Source organism: Danio aesculapii, chromosome 10 (genome assembly GCF_903798145.1).
Source record: "Danio aesculapii chromosome 10, fDanAes4.1, whole genome shotgun sequence".
In the NCBI taxonomy this organism is placed as follows: domain Eukaryota; kingdom Metazoa; phylum Chordata; class Actinopteri; order Cypriniformes; family Danionidae; genus Danio; species Danio aesculapii.
The window spans coordinates 31,254,995-31,272,563 of record NC_079444.1 but is presented as its reverse complement, the minus strand read 5'-3'; the positions used below and the strand labels follow the sequence as shown (position 1 = coordinate 31,272,563).

At 35.4% G+C, this 17,569-nt stretch overlaps 1 protein-coding gene across 1 annotated transcript in view; it reads left to right on the top strand.

The window, feature by feature from the left end:
- Positions 1 to 17,569, top strand: part of robo3 (roundabout, axon guidance receptor, homolog 3 (Drosophila)) — a 138,906-nt gene that overhangs the window by 39,555 nt on the left and 81,782 nt on the right. The window contains exon 3 of the mRNA XM_056466568.1: positions 17,152 to 17,309. Coding sequence (XP_056322543.1) covers positions 17,152 to 17,309 — 158 coding nt within the window. The remainder of the gene's footprint in view (positions 1 to 17,151; positions 17,310 to 17,569) is intronic.

The following is a 17,569-nucleotide window of genomic DNA, read 5'->3' as shown; positions in this document are numbered from 1 at the left end:
CTATTGTATTTACTATTTTAAATGTATTTCTATTATAATACATTTAATTCATTTTATTTTGGTTTGTTTGATGCTGGAAAACATTTTAAACCCCCTTTTATACACCGTAAAACCCAATAATCAGTGTGGTTAACTCAAAAGTTACTGAAGGTTAATTCTACTCATTTAAAAAGAGTTTTGAACTCTGTGTTGAAGGTAATGAGGTAATTAAATTCCTCATTACTTCAACTTAAATGGAGTAAGTTCACAGTACTCATACAGATTCGTTTTTTTGACTCAATGGTTTGTTGCAATCGGTTCTCAAACGGTTTGAGTTGCCTTAACTTATTGGGTTTTACATTAATCAATTGGTTTGAGTTCTCATTTATTGGGTTTTACTGTGCTCAAATTGCTTCTTTTACTCAAATGGTTTAAGTTCACAGTACTCATTAGGATTAGTTTTTGAACTTAAATGGTTTGTCGCAATAGGTTTCCTCAAATGGTTTGAGTTACCTTAACTTTTTGGGCTTTACAGTGTAGAGTTGCCTACCTTTTTATGCTTTAAAGAAAGCAGTCAGACATATTTAAATGGATAGTTCATCAAAAAATCTAAATTCTGCCTTCGTTTACCCATCCTTCACTTCAGTTTCTTCTGATATACACAAAAGAAGATGTTTTGAAAAACCCTGGTAGCTGGCACCCATTGACTTCCATATTATTTTCTTACTGTGGAAGTTAATGTGTGCCAGCAAACAGCATTCCCCAAAACATCTTCTGTTGTGTTCAACAGAAGAAAGAAACCCATAAATGTTTAAGACCACGTGAGGTAGAATAAATGATAAGGTAATTTTCATGATTAATCCCTTTAATCTGTTTAGGTTGATCTGAAAGAAGCCACAGCAAAATTACTAATTTAGTTTTAAGCCTTTTCACTGGGATTGTTTGTCCTGTTAATACACGTTTATCTCTCAAGCTGTGACGGTACCTGTGTTGTAGTGTCAGCCTCATAGGTCAGAGCGTTTCTGGTGCATGAAGGAAATTATTTTCCATGCATAGTCACCACATCAGCGCATCCAGATGCTTTTCATCAATCAGCTGTGAAAGAGAGAGAGAGAGAGCAAGGGATCCCAGCTGTTGTGTCCTAACAGGACTCAGGTGATGGCTAAGCAGCAGAGACAGCATCTAAATGAACGTCGAGACGAAGACAAACACGCACATGCTAATTCCACTGCAAACAAAAGCAGAAAAAGAGTGAAAAAAAGTGAGTATGCCGTACAAGCAGCGTTGATTTCCCACTGTCCCCAAGGCAATATCAGTCTGGGCTCTTGCCCTGAGCTCGCACCGGGCTCATTACGTCTGGAGAGGCCTCTTTGATCCTATCGGGGTTTGGGATGATGAAACGTTGAAGGCAGCAGATCGCTCTGTGTGTGTGTGTGTGTGTGTGTGTGTGTGTGTGTGTGTGTGTGCGTGTGTGTGTGTGTGTGTGTTTTGGGGATGTTAGCTGGTGGGGGTTGGAAAGAGGGACAGATGTCCAAGCTGCACGTGCCTCAAGCGTCAAATCCAACCCCCCAACTCCCCTGTTACCTCTCCACCCGTCGCACCAATCCCCAACTTCTGTCAGGAGCCGACTCAACCCGCGGGTCCACCGACTGCAACAGATGTGTTCGGCACCGGGCCGTACTAATGATAACATACGTAACTGCAGAAGAGTGTTCTCACAATACTGGAATCTCTAACTGAGATGATTTACCCTAAAATATTGATGCTCAATTGATTCTAAATATATTGATTAATATATATAGTATATATATACAACTGTCTAATGATGCATGTATCATTCTAATATATTTCACAGTTCTTAATTTCAAATCTGGTAATAATAAATTACTTATTCATTACTTATTATAATTATTAATAAACTACTAGCCTAATTTGTTGTATATAAAGTTAAAACATTTTTGAGGACAAACAGTCAGTAAGTAAATAATAAGTAAATAAGTAAAGTAAATCAGCAAAGTACTTTATCTGAAATAAAGGGAGAAAATCTGTCACTGAGGTGTAACCCTTTCAAAAGAGACACTTTTGTACTATATAGGTGGACATTAGTAAATTTAGGGTACAATTTTGTACTTTTAGGTATTAGGACTCTATTTTAGCAATCTAGGCGCAAAGTCTAAAGCGCAAAAGCATTAAATGCGTGTCCGAATCCACTTTTGCTATTTTAAGTATGGAAATATATGCTATGCGCCCGGTGGATGGTCTAACAGGGTATAATAATTCGTTCTCTTAATGAGTTATGGTTGTGTTTTGAGCATAATGTGCATTAAACCAACCAGAGTCTCATCTCCCATTCTCTTTAAGAGTCAGTTGCGTCACAACATGGTGCATTTGTTATTTACATGATGGACTTTGTAAGTGGAAAACCTGAACACTTCACTAGCGAGAAAACAGTTAAACAGAGCATCTGCAGCGCAAGGATAAAGAATGAGCCTCCTCTATTCGGCCTCTTTACTTTCTCTTTATTTTACTTTTACTCCTTTACTTTCGAGGAAAAGGAAACAGTGGAAACTCACTTCACTGAAGACATCTATTATAATAAGACATATAATAAATAATACTGCAAATAATAGTAACATTATAATAAAAATGCTAATTATCATGGATAAACAGAAAAAAGTCCCCTGAGATGAAGAAGGCATGGAGGCAGTGGTTTTATATTTAATAATAAATTTTATAATATTTTAATAATTTTTTCATATGTAAAGATATTTGTGTATTGCTGAACATCTTGTGTTTATTAAGCGTTTGAACCTGCATAGGCGCATAACTAACGTGCTCTGTGCTGGACTTTAGACCTGCTTTTACTTGGTCAACGACGCAGTCTATTTCAGTTCCTCAAAATAGCAGCACACCAACAATCCTCCTTAACACTCCTCCTTTATAGACCAGCACACCCATGAGTACACAAAGTGGCACAAATAGATTTGCTATTTAAACAACATGGTCCAAAACAGGAAAATTTGGGTTGCACTGGTCTGAAAATAGCAACAAATCGCGCCAAACACGTCTTGCGCCTTATTGCGCCGGGTGAATGATAGGGCCCCTTATATGTAACTTTAGGGACCTGTTAGGAACCAAAAATTTACCTTTTGAAAAAGAACCACCCCAGTGAAAGATTTTGTACCTTTATTTCTGAGAGTGTACAACCAAACAACACAGATAAATAAAACAAAACCAATGTACAGGTGAAAACAGTGCTTTACATTCTTCAGGTCAGTCTAAAATAATTATAGAATTTTGAATTCCTCTGTTATTGATGCACCAATTTATGTAATTTTGTCTACAACTATTTACTTTCGCTAGACTGTGCTTTAAAGATATTGTGTTTTAAAGACAAAGTACTACTTGGATGTTATTTGACATATATATATATATATAGCCTATCCACGAGTGCATCATTCTCTATAGTATTTTGTGATATCGTATCATTCATTCATTCGGCTTAGTCCCTTAATTATTAGGTTTTTCCACAGCGGAATGAACCGCCAACTATTCCCATATGTTTTTAAATGTTTTTTATATTTTATATGTATAAGCCCTTCTAGTCACATCCCAGTACTGGGAAGCACCCATACACTTCCACATTCACACACACGCTCAAACATTACGGCCAATTTAGTTCATACAATTCACTTATAGTGAATGTCTTTGGACTGTGGGGGAAACCGGAGCACCCGGAGGAAACCCACACCAACATGGGGAGAACATGCAAACTCCACACAAAAATGCCAACTGGCCCAGCCGGGACTCAAACCAGCAACCTTCTTGCGGTGAGGCAAAAGTGCTAACCACTAAGCTACCTGATATCGTATCATTTCAAATATTTCAGACTTTCAATATATCCACACTTTTGGCACTACCACAGAAGACCTCTGAGATCCAAACTGCTGTGGCATCTCATAGCCAGAAGATATGAAACCTGATCTAGATCCTCTTATCCTCTGAAGTGTCATTGGTGGCGTAGAAGATTAAGCTAGAAATTCCTCAAAATGTCACAGGTGACATCTTTGACGTGCTTTGCAGGCCAGTCTGAGATATAGTTTCCAGCTGTGACCGACTACGGGGCTGAGGTTTAGCCACATCTATCCAGAGATTTGGGGGGAAGATATTGAGATGTCCTTTTATGTGGGCCTGAGACAGGTGTATTGAAGAGAAGCACTCTTTCTCAAAGCTGCTGTAATTGTGTTGACTCTCCCAGGGAACTCTTAGTGGCTACCACAAATCACTATAGAGAACAGAAGGAAATCACTCATATGCTCACAGACAGCTCAGGAGAAACTACTTAAATTACTTGCTGTAATATTTGTAGCCAATACGTTCCTGCCCATGAGGATATCTTTAGCTCATAATGTTTTTCGATTGTCTGTCTACGTGTTACTGTTATTAATTTATGTTTGAATTAATTTTAGCGGCAGATGTTACAACTGCAATAAATGAATTTATTTATTTATTTTTATTCATTCATTAATCACTCATTCTCTCTTTTTTTATATTTATTTTTTCATACATTCATTCATTTCTTTTTTATTTAGTTAATTACTTATTAATTCATTTATTGATCCATTCATTCATTCATTCATTTATTTTTATTTTATTTATGTAATTACTTATTCATTCATTCATTTATGTTTTATATTTTTTATTGATTTATTTTCTTATTCATTCATTCATTCATTCATTCATTCATTCATTCATTCATTCATTCATTTAATATATTTTTATTTATTTATTTACTTATTCACCAATTTAACTTTTATATTTATTAATTTGTTCATTCATTCATTTGTATATTTATTTATTCATTCATTCATTCTTTCATTCATTCATTCATTTATTTTGTTTATTTTTACTTATTTATTTATTTAATTATTTATCCATTATTCATTCATTTTTTCATTTTTTATTTATTTATTCATTCATTCATTTATTTATTTTTTTATTTTTTATTATAATTTTTTCATTCATTCATTTTTTATATTCATTTATTCATTCATTCATTCATTCATTCATTAATTTTTTATATTCATTCATTCATTCATTCATTTATTTTTAACTTTCACTTTAACTTTTTTCAATTTATTAAATAATCCTGCAATAATAACTGCAGTTTTTTAAAGTTTACATAGTAATAAAATAAGTTTCTTTACTTCCAAATCACCATATTAAAATAATTTTTGAAAAGTCATGTGACACTAAAGACCGTTTTAATGGCTACTAATAAATTCAGGTTTGCATCACAAGAATAAAAATATACTTTACTATCAATATATAAACTATAACTATAAACATACAGTATCGTATATACAACTATATGGTATTATAATAGTTATTGTAGATACATTTTTGCAATATTCACAGTTTTATCAAAACATTGCAGACTTGGTGAACATAAAAGACTTTTTAAGACCCGGAAGGCTTTTTTTTTGTGGTGGTGGTGGGTGTCTGTCTAAGTGGAAGGTTTTTTCCCTTTTCATGCCTCAGGTCTTCCCTGGTCAGGGGTGGTCTGTTGTGGATAAGTGGACATCCAGGGGGCTGGAGGACAAATGTGACCATTTAAAGAGGATGAGGGGGTTTGAGGGGCAAGCGGACAGGCCTAAAGCTCTCCATATGTCCACACACGCAGATAATGATTAGCATTATACCTCATCAATCAGATAAATCAATAGCCTGTCGGTCAACTACCACCTGTTCACCTGATTACCCATCCTAAACCCATACATTAAGTGATATTAATTAAACTGTATGAAATCATCAACATGTAAGATGCATTGTCAGGCACCTGTGTATCCGTAAATCAAATTCACATCAGAGGGAGCGGTGCAGATTTTTAATAACGAAACGCATGGATTAGAGCTTGTAAAACCGATATTGACATGGTTCATGATTTCCTGACCTGAATTTAATAAGATTAATGCCTCACGAAGATTATAGTCCATGTCTGTTCCGATGAAGCCGTCTTTTGACTTGCGTTTGTCTATGTATGTGTCTGGACCTGTGACGGATCGTGGGACGGATTGACAGATGACCAACTCAAATGCTGAAAGCGCCGCTTGCGAACGTAAACCTTTCATCACTGAAAGGGAGCCGTTTGTCATTTCTCCCTGGTACATTTGAATATTAGATTTTATTCATGAGGGCTCATAAAACACGCAAGCTTTCAGGGAACAAAGTAACGTGCTTTTGAGTGCCTGATCACGCTTGACGAGAAACCTTTTCATTAGGCTTGAATGACGGCTTGGCGGATGCATTTCGGCATTTCTGTGCTCGTGTTTTTCTTCTGCGTCTGCTGTGAACACAGTAAAATGATTTTTAAAAGTTGCAAATGAAGATAATGAGAGGATGTTTTACAGGAAAGCACAAGCTCAGTCTGTCTACTTCATGTTTCATGTTTAGTTCAGTGGTACTTGATTTTTTTTCTATTCTTAAATATTTTCAAAGCAAAATTGTCTATTGAAAAGATTGCTGAAGTATTTACATGTAGCTTATATTTGGCTGTCCATGTTTCTTTCTTTATGCACATTTGCATATTACTTTAATTAATTTTGCAGTAAGACAACACTGTAAAATATTGTATGTCAAAAAGTCATGACAATAAAGTTTTTTATGTTGCTTTAACTTATTTTAATCAGTTGATCAGGTGTTAACGAATATAGTTAGATGTACAAAGTTTATTCTAATATTTTTAGTCAGTTTAATGTTAGTTGAAATGAAAAAAACAAAGCAAATGACAAAAACTGGGCCGATAAATGATATTATATTGAATATAATATCGCTAAAATATTGTCAATAGCAATTATAAGCTCTGGACTTTTTTACTCTATATTGATTTAAGAGCCATTCACACAACAGAAATGTGCAACAATGGGAATCTAGAAGTGTGCTGATATCAGAGATGTACCGAATTTTCAGCTATCGAAAATTTATGGACCGAAATATGTTGTGCCATTTAATGGAATTTTGGCAGTTCATTCCACTGTGGCGGCCTCGGAATAATAAAGGGACTAAGCCGAAAAGAAAATGAATGAATGGAATTTTTGTGGCTTCAGTCATTGTTGGGATACTCTTTTAAGTCTGAAAGTATTAACAGCTTATATCAAAATATATATCGTTATCGTTTTAAATGGAAAATAATTATCGAGATTACATATTTGCCAACAAAGAAAGCAAGAATGGCAGTAAGAATGTATTGTATTTTTTGTAAATAATTGCAAAATGTACATCAGTTTATTTTCATAGTCCCCTTTAGACGTTATTGACAACAAGTAAAATTTAAGTGATCAACTATTACTAAATCAGTGTTACTTATTTTTGAGATTTCTTTAAATTTTTGAAGAAAAATGGACAACATATTTGGTTCGTATAATTTTCGTAATTTTCGTAATTTTTAAACTGATTCTCAGCTACATGTAAATGCTCATTGTAGTTGTTTTAAAACACTTTATTTTGACATTGTTGACTATCCTTTCTTCCATATGCAACTAATAATAGCAACACAGGCTCATTGTGAATACGTATCCTTGTATACATTTCTGGAGAGTTGTGAATTGAGTAGCCAGAGCTACTTAAGGCTGCATTTCATCTTTAAAATGAACGCTATTGGGTGGTATGATACCGTCGACGGCTTCTGTTCGTTTTTGAGCTACCAGCTGACCGATTACCTCCGTGTGGACTGTTTTTCCGCTGTTACCATGTATGACGACAGACTGGGCAGTTGACCATAATGACAGGGCTCGAGTCCGACGAAGAATGGTTCCAGAAAGCAGGTAAAACAAAGGCAAAAAATAAAATAAACAATTAAATAACAGGGTTAGAACATGAATGCAGTAAGATCTGAGAGCGTGGCAAAAAATCAGGCGGCCGCGAGGGCTTTTTTTCTGGATTGCTTTTGAAAACACTATCGATTGGGTTTAGGGAAGGGGGGGTTACTCAGTTGGTTCGTCCGTCAGTCAGTCAGTCAGTCAATCGGTTAGTCACCCTCTGATGGATTTATGCGAATACAGCAGGCAAGTAATGGCACTCACAGGAGAAATTTGAGATATGAAAAAAGGTACACAGTGGCCTCTGGTGGATTCGCAAAAACAAAAACTGCTGAAAAACGCACCTTCTGTGATGAATTTCGCACTCTCCAGAAGATGGGAGTACGTATCCATAATGAGCCTGGGTTGAATAATAGTAAGCCAGTGATTGATATTAAAGTTACTTAAAAAAACTATATCCAAAGCATAAAAACCAATACATTTAGAGCTGTCAATCATCTTTAAATCCACAATGCAGCAATGCAAAATGGTTCAAATGCTGAAAAAGACCTCAAACAGACCACCGTAGGATCTGTCTCCACTTTTCAATTGATTTCATAAAGCCTTTCACCTGCCGCTCAGAGACTCAAACAAACAGACTCATTACTGTATAGACAGCTGCATCGGGTGCAAGCGAAAGCCCCCAGCAGAGTCATATGCTGCGGTTTTAAGGGATACCTTTACCATGTCAGAGATCCGATTTTAAAATTAATGAAGGAGCGGGGATGAAGAATTGATTTTTGAGAGGGGAAAGGTTGCGAGTCTGGGGATTCATTAGCCATGGCCCGCAGAATGCAGCGATAGTGGCAGCCAAGGGAGGTAATTGAAGTGGACTGCGCTGCTCACGGGTAGGATTACACCGACTTTGTTTTCAGAGGAGATAGAAAGATGGAGAGAAGGAGAAGAAGAAGGGGGTTTTGCCCCCGAGGCCCACGTCAAGGGTCGGAGGTCATAGTCTTAATCCTTCATCCCTAGGGTTTATGGGTAATTGGCAGTCTAATCAGGGTTTATAGAAGCTTTTTTTGAGTCAGAACTGGCCCAGGACTCGTTTAAAATTATACCCTTTCCCACCTGTTAGAGTCATTTGTATCCTAAAGGGGTAGTTCACCCAAAAATGAAAATTAGCTCATCATTTATTCTCCCTCATGTGGTTTTAAAACCTTTATGAGTTTTTTTTCTTCTGTTAAACACAAAAGAAGCTATATTAAAAACAATTCTGGCACCAATTGACTTCAATTGTAAAGAAAAACAACTATGGAAGTCAATGGGTGCCAAAATTTTCCAAAATGCTGGAATACATTTACTTCCATTGTAGGAATAAAACAACAACTATGGAAGTCAATGGGTGCCAGAAGTTTCCAAAATGCTGGAACACATTGACTTCCATTGTAGGAAAAATAACTATGGAAGTCATTTGGTGTCAGAATTTTCCAAAATGCTGGAACACATTGACTTCCATTGTAGGAAATAACAACTATGGAAGTTAATGGGTGTCAGAATTTTCCAAAATGCTGGAACACAATTGACTTCCATTAGAAGAAAAACAACTATGGAATTCAATGGGTGTCAGCATTTTTCAAAATATCTTCTTTTGTATTCAACAGAAACTCAAATAGGTTGGAAAAATGAGTAAATGATGACAGAATTTAGATTTTTTTTAAATGAACTACCCCTACCCCACAAACAGAAGATGTTTTATTGGCTTAGAAGGCTTCTCTGATAATGATTTTGCTTGTTATTGGAAGCCATATTTGCAGCAAGAAGGGAAAGTTCACCAGAACTTCATTTCCCCCTTGGTTTGGAGGGGGTTTCTCTCAGGGGGACTGGATCTGTTGTTGGCTTGACAGGGCAACATTAGATTTCCATAAACCCCTGGGACTGTACTTTTCAATTTTGTTTATATTCCTGTGAGTGTGTGGAAATTAATTAGTTGAAAGCTCACATACAGTGTGTTTCAGGACCAGTTCATGGGTTAATTAAAGCTGCAGGTAGGGCAAGGGATTTAAACTTGCCCAAACAGATTTAAATAGCACTTAGCAGGCTTCTGGTTAAAATAGAGTCAAAGCCATGTAAGACTTTTTTTTCTGAACAAAGGCAAAAAAATAAGCTTTAAGATAGAAACATAGAAGAAATATACATTGTGGTAAATGCTATGTTTCAGTTTTACTTGGGCTGAGCGATTTGGCTTAAAATCAAAATATTGATTAATTGAACATTTTAACTCGATTACGATTAATAAACTATTATTTTATTGATTTGTTTTATTTTTTGCCCTCGTAGTTCACAGACAGGTCTTATACATAAATATGCTCACATATTACATTAAGTGAGAGATTTTTGAATGAAGGGTGCATTACTTGATGGTAAAATAATTGGAAACACACACTATTTACTATCTATAATTATTTATGGAACAATGTTGAACAACTGAAATTAAAACACACACTGCCTAAAACGAACAGTCAGATATTTCTTATAAAAAAGTGAAAATAAAATAACTTGCACTTTTGAAAACAAAATAACTTATTTTCGATGTTTTTGAAAGTAAGGGTAGAGAAAGTAATTGAAAAAAGTCGACCTGGAAAAATTCGATCGATTATATGTTCTGAATGTTGATTTCGATTACTTTTTGATTAATCGCCCAGCCCTGGGTTTTACCCAAATTTGGACCTACTCATATGCTCATATTTTATACATATTTGGATTGAGACAATCCCCATGCTTATTTTGTGTATGTAAATATACTGTAAACAGTCTAAAAGCTGACATAATGTCTGTGGATATGAAAAACAAATATATGTGAAAAATGTATTGCTTAATTAAAATATCATAAACTAAAATTAAGTTAAATGTACATTTAAATTGATATTAAGCTAAAGTAAATGAATAGACGAATAAACACAAGCCTATACAAAATGATAAAAGATCATATGATTATAAATACAAATAATTAAAAAATGCAAAATTTATAAAAAAAGAGTGAATTACCAAAAAAAAGATAATAATAACATTTTAAATCAGATGAATAATAATAATATAAAAATAACACAGTTATAAATTAGACAAGATGAATACAAACGCTACACTGTTGCATATATTTCTATAGACAGATTAAAAAAATACTAACCCAAATACTAGAATAACTAACTAACTAACTAACTAACTAACTAACTAACTAACTAACTAACTAACTAACTAACTAAATATAACTAAATAAATAAGTTTTTAATTTGAAATATGACTTCAATTTCTAATAGACATTGTATATTATTTCATGCCATATTATTACGACAGACAGACAGACAGACAGACAGACAGACAGACAGACAGACAGACAGATAGATAGATAGATAGATAGATAGATAGATAGATAGATAGATAGATAGATAGATAGATAGATAGAAAGAAATACGAGCAATAGATAGATAGATAGATAGATAGATAGATAAATAGATAGATAGAAAGAAATGCGAGCAAACATCACATTGCTCAAACTGTGGCTGAGAGAGCCACCTTTGGTTTTGTCCTGTTTTAAAATGCGACATCGGTAGACGTTCAATTATTCTCATGTTTGTCAAGCAGTGATGCTGCCATCATTCACCATGACATCCTCATGAAGTATAATGTATATTCAAGCCTGACGCCACTCCATTACATACATTTGAAGGGAAGGGAAATTAAAACAGCAGCAGCTGACAGACATCCATTAGGGGCGCAAAGAGGGGACGCCACAATCGCTAACGCTAATATGCGCCTGTTCTGTTGTCCTGCTTCAGATTCATCAACAATATATATTCACTGGGAGAGCTTCATTCATCAAACCCAACTCTCCCTCCCCTCCACGATGACTTTATAGCGACATTAACGCAGTAATTTAGACGTAATGGCCGAGCATTATCCATCCTGAAGTCAAAATGCACACACTGATTCACTTACGCCCACCAAAAATACAAACACCACATCCTATGCACCAATTAATTCTCACCCGCAATTAATAGTCAGACAAAAATTTGATTCCAGCTGGTGTTTTCTTCTTTATCCATGGCTTTTCAGTCTGTTTGGGCTATAATAAATCTCGCATTATATCGATTCTTAGCGCCGCTCAAGATTTGTGACTCTAATCTGGAGGACCCGCCGCAGAAACGCTTTAGTTCCTGCGCTCATCAAGAGGCATTAGGGACCTTGAGATAACATCAAACTCTCACTGACACAGACTCGCCGTGCTGAAGGACAGCCGGTGTCCCCAAGCCGCAAACCTTGACTGCGGTGCCGTCGTTCTATTATGTGCATGACAATGACTGATTTTTGCAGATATGACTAATGGCTTGCATTTAGTAGGGTATTCATAATACTTACAGACGTTTATCTTGAAATGCTAATGCGTAATGGGATAATTTGAAGGACAGTGGGACTTCGAGGGTGGTATGTTTTGCTGTATACAGTATGTTATATATGATGTTTATGTTCTGATATCAGTCATTCATGCCTGTTATTTTTTTTTTAATTATATGAATTAAATGTGAAGTATACACGCAAAAAATTATATTGTGTTTGCTCAAATTACTTGTTTTATCTGAGGTGAAACAGCACTTTTTTTGGGACAACCTGTTTTATGTTCAATCCACTTAAATGTGTAAAGTTAAAAACTTTAAATTAATTCCTTTATCTTGTCCCAACACAATTGATTGTGTGGAACCCAGCATTTTTACAGTGTAAGTAAGCTAAAAGCAAGGATAAATTGTTGTTAAAAAAATATGTTTATTCATTGATTGATTCATTGATTGGTTCATTCATTGATTTGTTGATTCATTGATTCATCCATTTATTTATTTGTATGTTTCATAGTTTAGATTAAAGAATTGGAATTGAGAGATATAAAGTCACAATTGGAGCTATAAATTGACAATTTTGAGTAAAATAGATCAAAACTATATTAAAGATGTAAATAAATAATTGACTTTATCATATTTCAGGGTTTATATATTACATTTTTGCCTGGATAGTTGTGATTTTATTTCCTACAATTGCTTGTTTATTTGTCTTGTTATAATTCTGCATATATTTGTAACCGATGGGGAGTCGGGTGTCAATAAAAAGAAGATCTACATGCAGCTTTATTCAGACAGAGAATGGTCAGACAGGCAATGGTCAAGCACAGGAGCAAACAGGTACATACAGGTGAATCCAGAAGTGTAGTCAGGTCACAGGCAAATGGTTGATACAGGTGGCAGACAACGTAAACAAGGGAACAAGGTAGGGCTGGGAGATTTGACCTAAAATCAAAATCTTGATTAATTGTACATTTTAACTCGATTACGATTAAAGAACGATTATTTTATTTATTTATTTATTAGTTTTGTACAGTAACTATGCTTACATAATACAAGTGAGATATTTTTGAATGAAGGCTGTGTTCCTTGAAACACACACTATCTATGATTGTTTACTTCAACGTTGAACAAGGAAAATTAACAGTCACTCTTTCTTATAAAAAAGTGAAATAACTTGCACTTTTGGAAACAAAATTAATTATTATTATTATTTATTTCATATTAAAAGTAGAAAATAAATATCACTTCTAAATAAAATACCTCTTGTATATCCTGTAAATAATATTTAATCAGTGCATTTCTTGCATCTTCTGTATACAAATATTTTAATGTAAATAATAATTTTATTGTAATGAAAATATGCTGTCTCAAGCCTTTTATGACGCAGCTTTCAATCATCGTCAATGTAGTGCAAACATGCAACGTGTAGTTACATTTTATTGAGAGGTGTGCAGGTATGCGACAGTGTGAAGGCTGCGCCGGACCATACCCGTGCATTCGACAGAAGCACAGAGTGGGGTCACATGACTCCACACGCGGTAGGGAAAGTAATTGAAAAAATTGACTTGTAAAAATTAGATCGATTATAGGTGCTGATTGTCGATTTCAATTATTTTTCGATTAATCGCCCAGCCCTAGAACAAGGCAAGGGTCTAACACAAAAAGACTAAACTAGGAGAATGCTTCGTAATGTTACAGCATATTACCAACAAGACACAGTAATGTGTGTGTCAAAGTGAGGTGAATAAATAGTTCCAGTCATTAGTCCGATTATCAGCTGTGTGTGTGTAATCATGTGTGAACAGAAACTGGTGTGTGTGAGAGGTTCGTAACAGGAGTTGTAGTTCATATCAGTGTCAGACTTGTAGTTTTGGTCATAATGACTGTTCTCTAGTGATCTATAAGGGTTAGATCGCTGGTGATCGTGACAATATTTCTTGTGATTCTGAGTTTATATCAATAAAACAAGTCAGAATTATGAGATATAAGTTTGCAATTCAGACTGAAAAAAATTATCTGAGCTCTGAAAGATAAACTTTTCTTATTCATTTTTTTATTATTTTATTCTGTGGCAAAACAAGCTTCCGTACTTTAGGTGCTAATTTTTACATAGTTAATATATTGAAGAAATATTTTTGGTGTATTTTTGCATACTAGAGCTCTTCTAAACCTCTAGGATTAAAAAACTGAAAGAGCTTGGAGAAGATCATTGATACCACTATTTTGGCTGTTTTAATATGCATTATGTTTTTTTTTTCACTCCACCATCTCTCTATAATTATTTAATCGTTGTTAAGTCTTGATGTGCAAATTATGCACATTAGGATCAACCTCCGCACTTTCAGAAATCTGCCTTTATGTTAAAAAGTGTTTGGAAAGTTTATATAACACTTCAGCTCGCAAACTTTTCAGAATGTGTGATTTTGAGGAGATGTGTGAAGTGGTCAGGCTGAGATAGAGGCTGAGATAGAGGCTGAGAGAGAGAGAGCGTGAAAGAGATGGATGGGAAGAGAGAGAAATGAATACCTTTGGACTGTTATCAGACCTCTGTCAGTTTGGTTGGATTACAGAATTTGGAGAGGTTCGGGTCAGTCAAGAGAAAAGGACAGAATAAAAAAAAGGAGGCAGATAGAAGAGGCTTTTCAGAGCGAAAGTGAAGGAAGCTGTATGGGTAGAGAATCTTAAAGTTTACATGTTGTTAATTCTTTCTATCTATCATTCATTCTGTTGTTCTATACATCATTCTGTGTGTCTTTTGTTGTTCTCTCTATCTATCTATCTATCTATCTATCTATCTATCTATCTATCTATCTATCTATCTATCTATCTATCTATCTATCTATCTATCTATCTATCTCTCTGTCTGTCTGTCTGTCTGTCTGTCTGTCTGTCTGTCGGTCTGTCTGTCTGTCGGTCTGTCTGTCGGTCTGTCTGTCGGTCTGTCTACCTTCCTACCCACCCATCCATCCATCCATCCATCCATCCATCCATCCATCCATCATCCATCCATTTAAGTTCTGTCAGATTTTTAAAAATATGGAATAATATTTGTTATATATCGTTTGTCTATCCATTTGTCTATCCATCCTTCCATCCATCCATCCATCCATCCATCTACCTATCATCTCTCTGTCTGTCCATCCATCTATCTATCTATCTATCTATCTATCTATCTATCTATCTATCTATCTATCTATCTATCTATCTATCTATCTATCTATCTATCTATCTATCTATCTATCTATCTATCTATCTATCTCTCTGTCTGTCTGTCTGTCTGTCTGTCTGTCGGTCTGTCTGTCGGTCTGTCTGTCGGTCTGTCTACCTTCCTACCCACCCATCCATCCATCCATCCATCCATCCATCCATCCATCCATCCATCCATCATCCATCCATTTAAGTTCTGTCAGATTTTTAAAAATATGGAATAATATTTGTTATATATCGTTTGTCTATCCATTTGTCTATCCATCCTTCCATCCATCCATCCATCCATCCATCTACCTATCATCTCTCTGTCTGTCCATCCATCCATCCATCCATCTATCTATCCAACATCCATCCATTTAAGTTCTGTCAGATTTTTTAAAATATGGAATAATATACAATATGTCTATGAGAAAGTGAAGTCATATTTTTATTTAACAACTTATTAATTATTATTCATTTATTTAGTTTCAAAAATTATTTTTTTCTTCTGAAATAAATAGCATGTATTTGAAATTGTAAAAAAAAATGTATTGAAGTTATGCACATACAGACATTTATTTGTCTTATGTGCATTATACATCTGGGATAGATGTATACATTTATCCATATAATAAAGATTTTAATGAATATTATATTTTATCCAAATAATAAGGGTTTGTCTTTTAATGGACCTTGAGTACCATTGAACAAACATGTAGAATTTTCAAGTGCTGTACTTGAGTGATTGTGCGGTACGCCCTTATTTGGAGATGGGCGTCTCTTATGCTAATTACAAACTGCAGACACATGCTCCCCTCATTTAGAGTAATTTATCAACAAAGAACGAGGGTGAAAACACATTTCTCCTGTTGTGAGGCTGGCTGAAACTATACCAATCCAACACAGCAAGCAATTTTTACTGAATGAAAATATAAAATGTGAAACTGCTGATTTATCAAGATAAAAAAAAAACTGTAGCATTTTGCAAGTAGCATTTCTTCAGGCTCTATTTAGTGTCTGCTGCCTGTTTCAGTGTTCGAGTTCAGTCTGTTCCCTCTGGCTATGAAGGGAACTTTTAAATTCCCTCTCTCGTGGCTTGCAGACAAAAAAACGGGATCTATTTCAGTGGATTTATTTGCTGTCTGAGCCCTGGATATTGTGTTCCTAGTGAGAGAGTCGTAGTTTGGTTCATTTTTGGATCTGAGCCAGCGCAATATCGAAAGACTCTTACTTCATACCCTATCTGAACGCAAACCTTTCGCTCTGGGCCACAAATGCCAATTGGCAACATGCAGCTGCAGAACGATTTAGTGGACTTGATAGTGCACTGGTCAGATTAAAGTATTGGCAGTGCCGGCACTAAGGAATCTGATAAATGGCAATAAAATGGAAATCCAGATTGAGAAGGGAACCGATATCATCAGCCCCAAAGGTGGAGGAAGGTCGATTGAAGGATATTTGTGCTGGCGGTTATTGCTTGTGTTGCCAAATCTGTGTTTTTGCACACCTTCATTTTTGTGTCTGTTACAATTGCAGGATTGGTAACCAAAAAAAGGCAATTTTACTAGTGTCTAACTGATTTAATTATTCATAGTCATGTGTTAGAGGAAACAATGCATTATTTATTAGGCCGACACGGACAGTGAGCAAATTAAGACCAGGGGGAGAGGGGGAATAGGGCAGCATTGCAAACAAATTAAACAGGAAAAGGAGCTAACACAATGATTGCATTGCATTAGCACAGTAAAGAAGGCCTGTTTGTAGTAGTTTCTGATCATCTTCTCCCTGTATTTCAGTTCTCCGGGATGATTTCCGACAGACCCCCAGTGATGTGGTAGTGGCGGCAGGAGAGCCGGCAGTGATGGAGTGCATCCCTCCACGAGGACACCCAGAACCCACCATCTCCTGGAAGAGGAACAATGTGAAAGTCAATGACAAGGACGAGAGGATAACGGTGAGTGTCTTCTTTTTGCATCATGGTTTCCACAAAGAAGCACAACTATTTTTAGCATTGAGCAAGAAGAAATATCTTGACAGCAAATCAGCATATTCCAATGATTTCTGAAGCATGATGCGACATTTGAGATTGGAGTAATGACACTGAAAATTCAGACTAGGGATTTATTGGGGTGTGATGTTTATTGTCAATGGTAATGGTAACACTTTACAATAAGTTTGTATTAGTTACTGTTAGTTAATGCATTTACTAACATG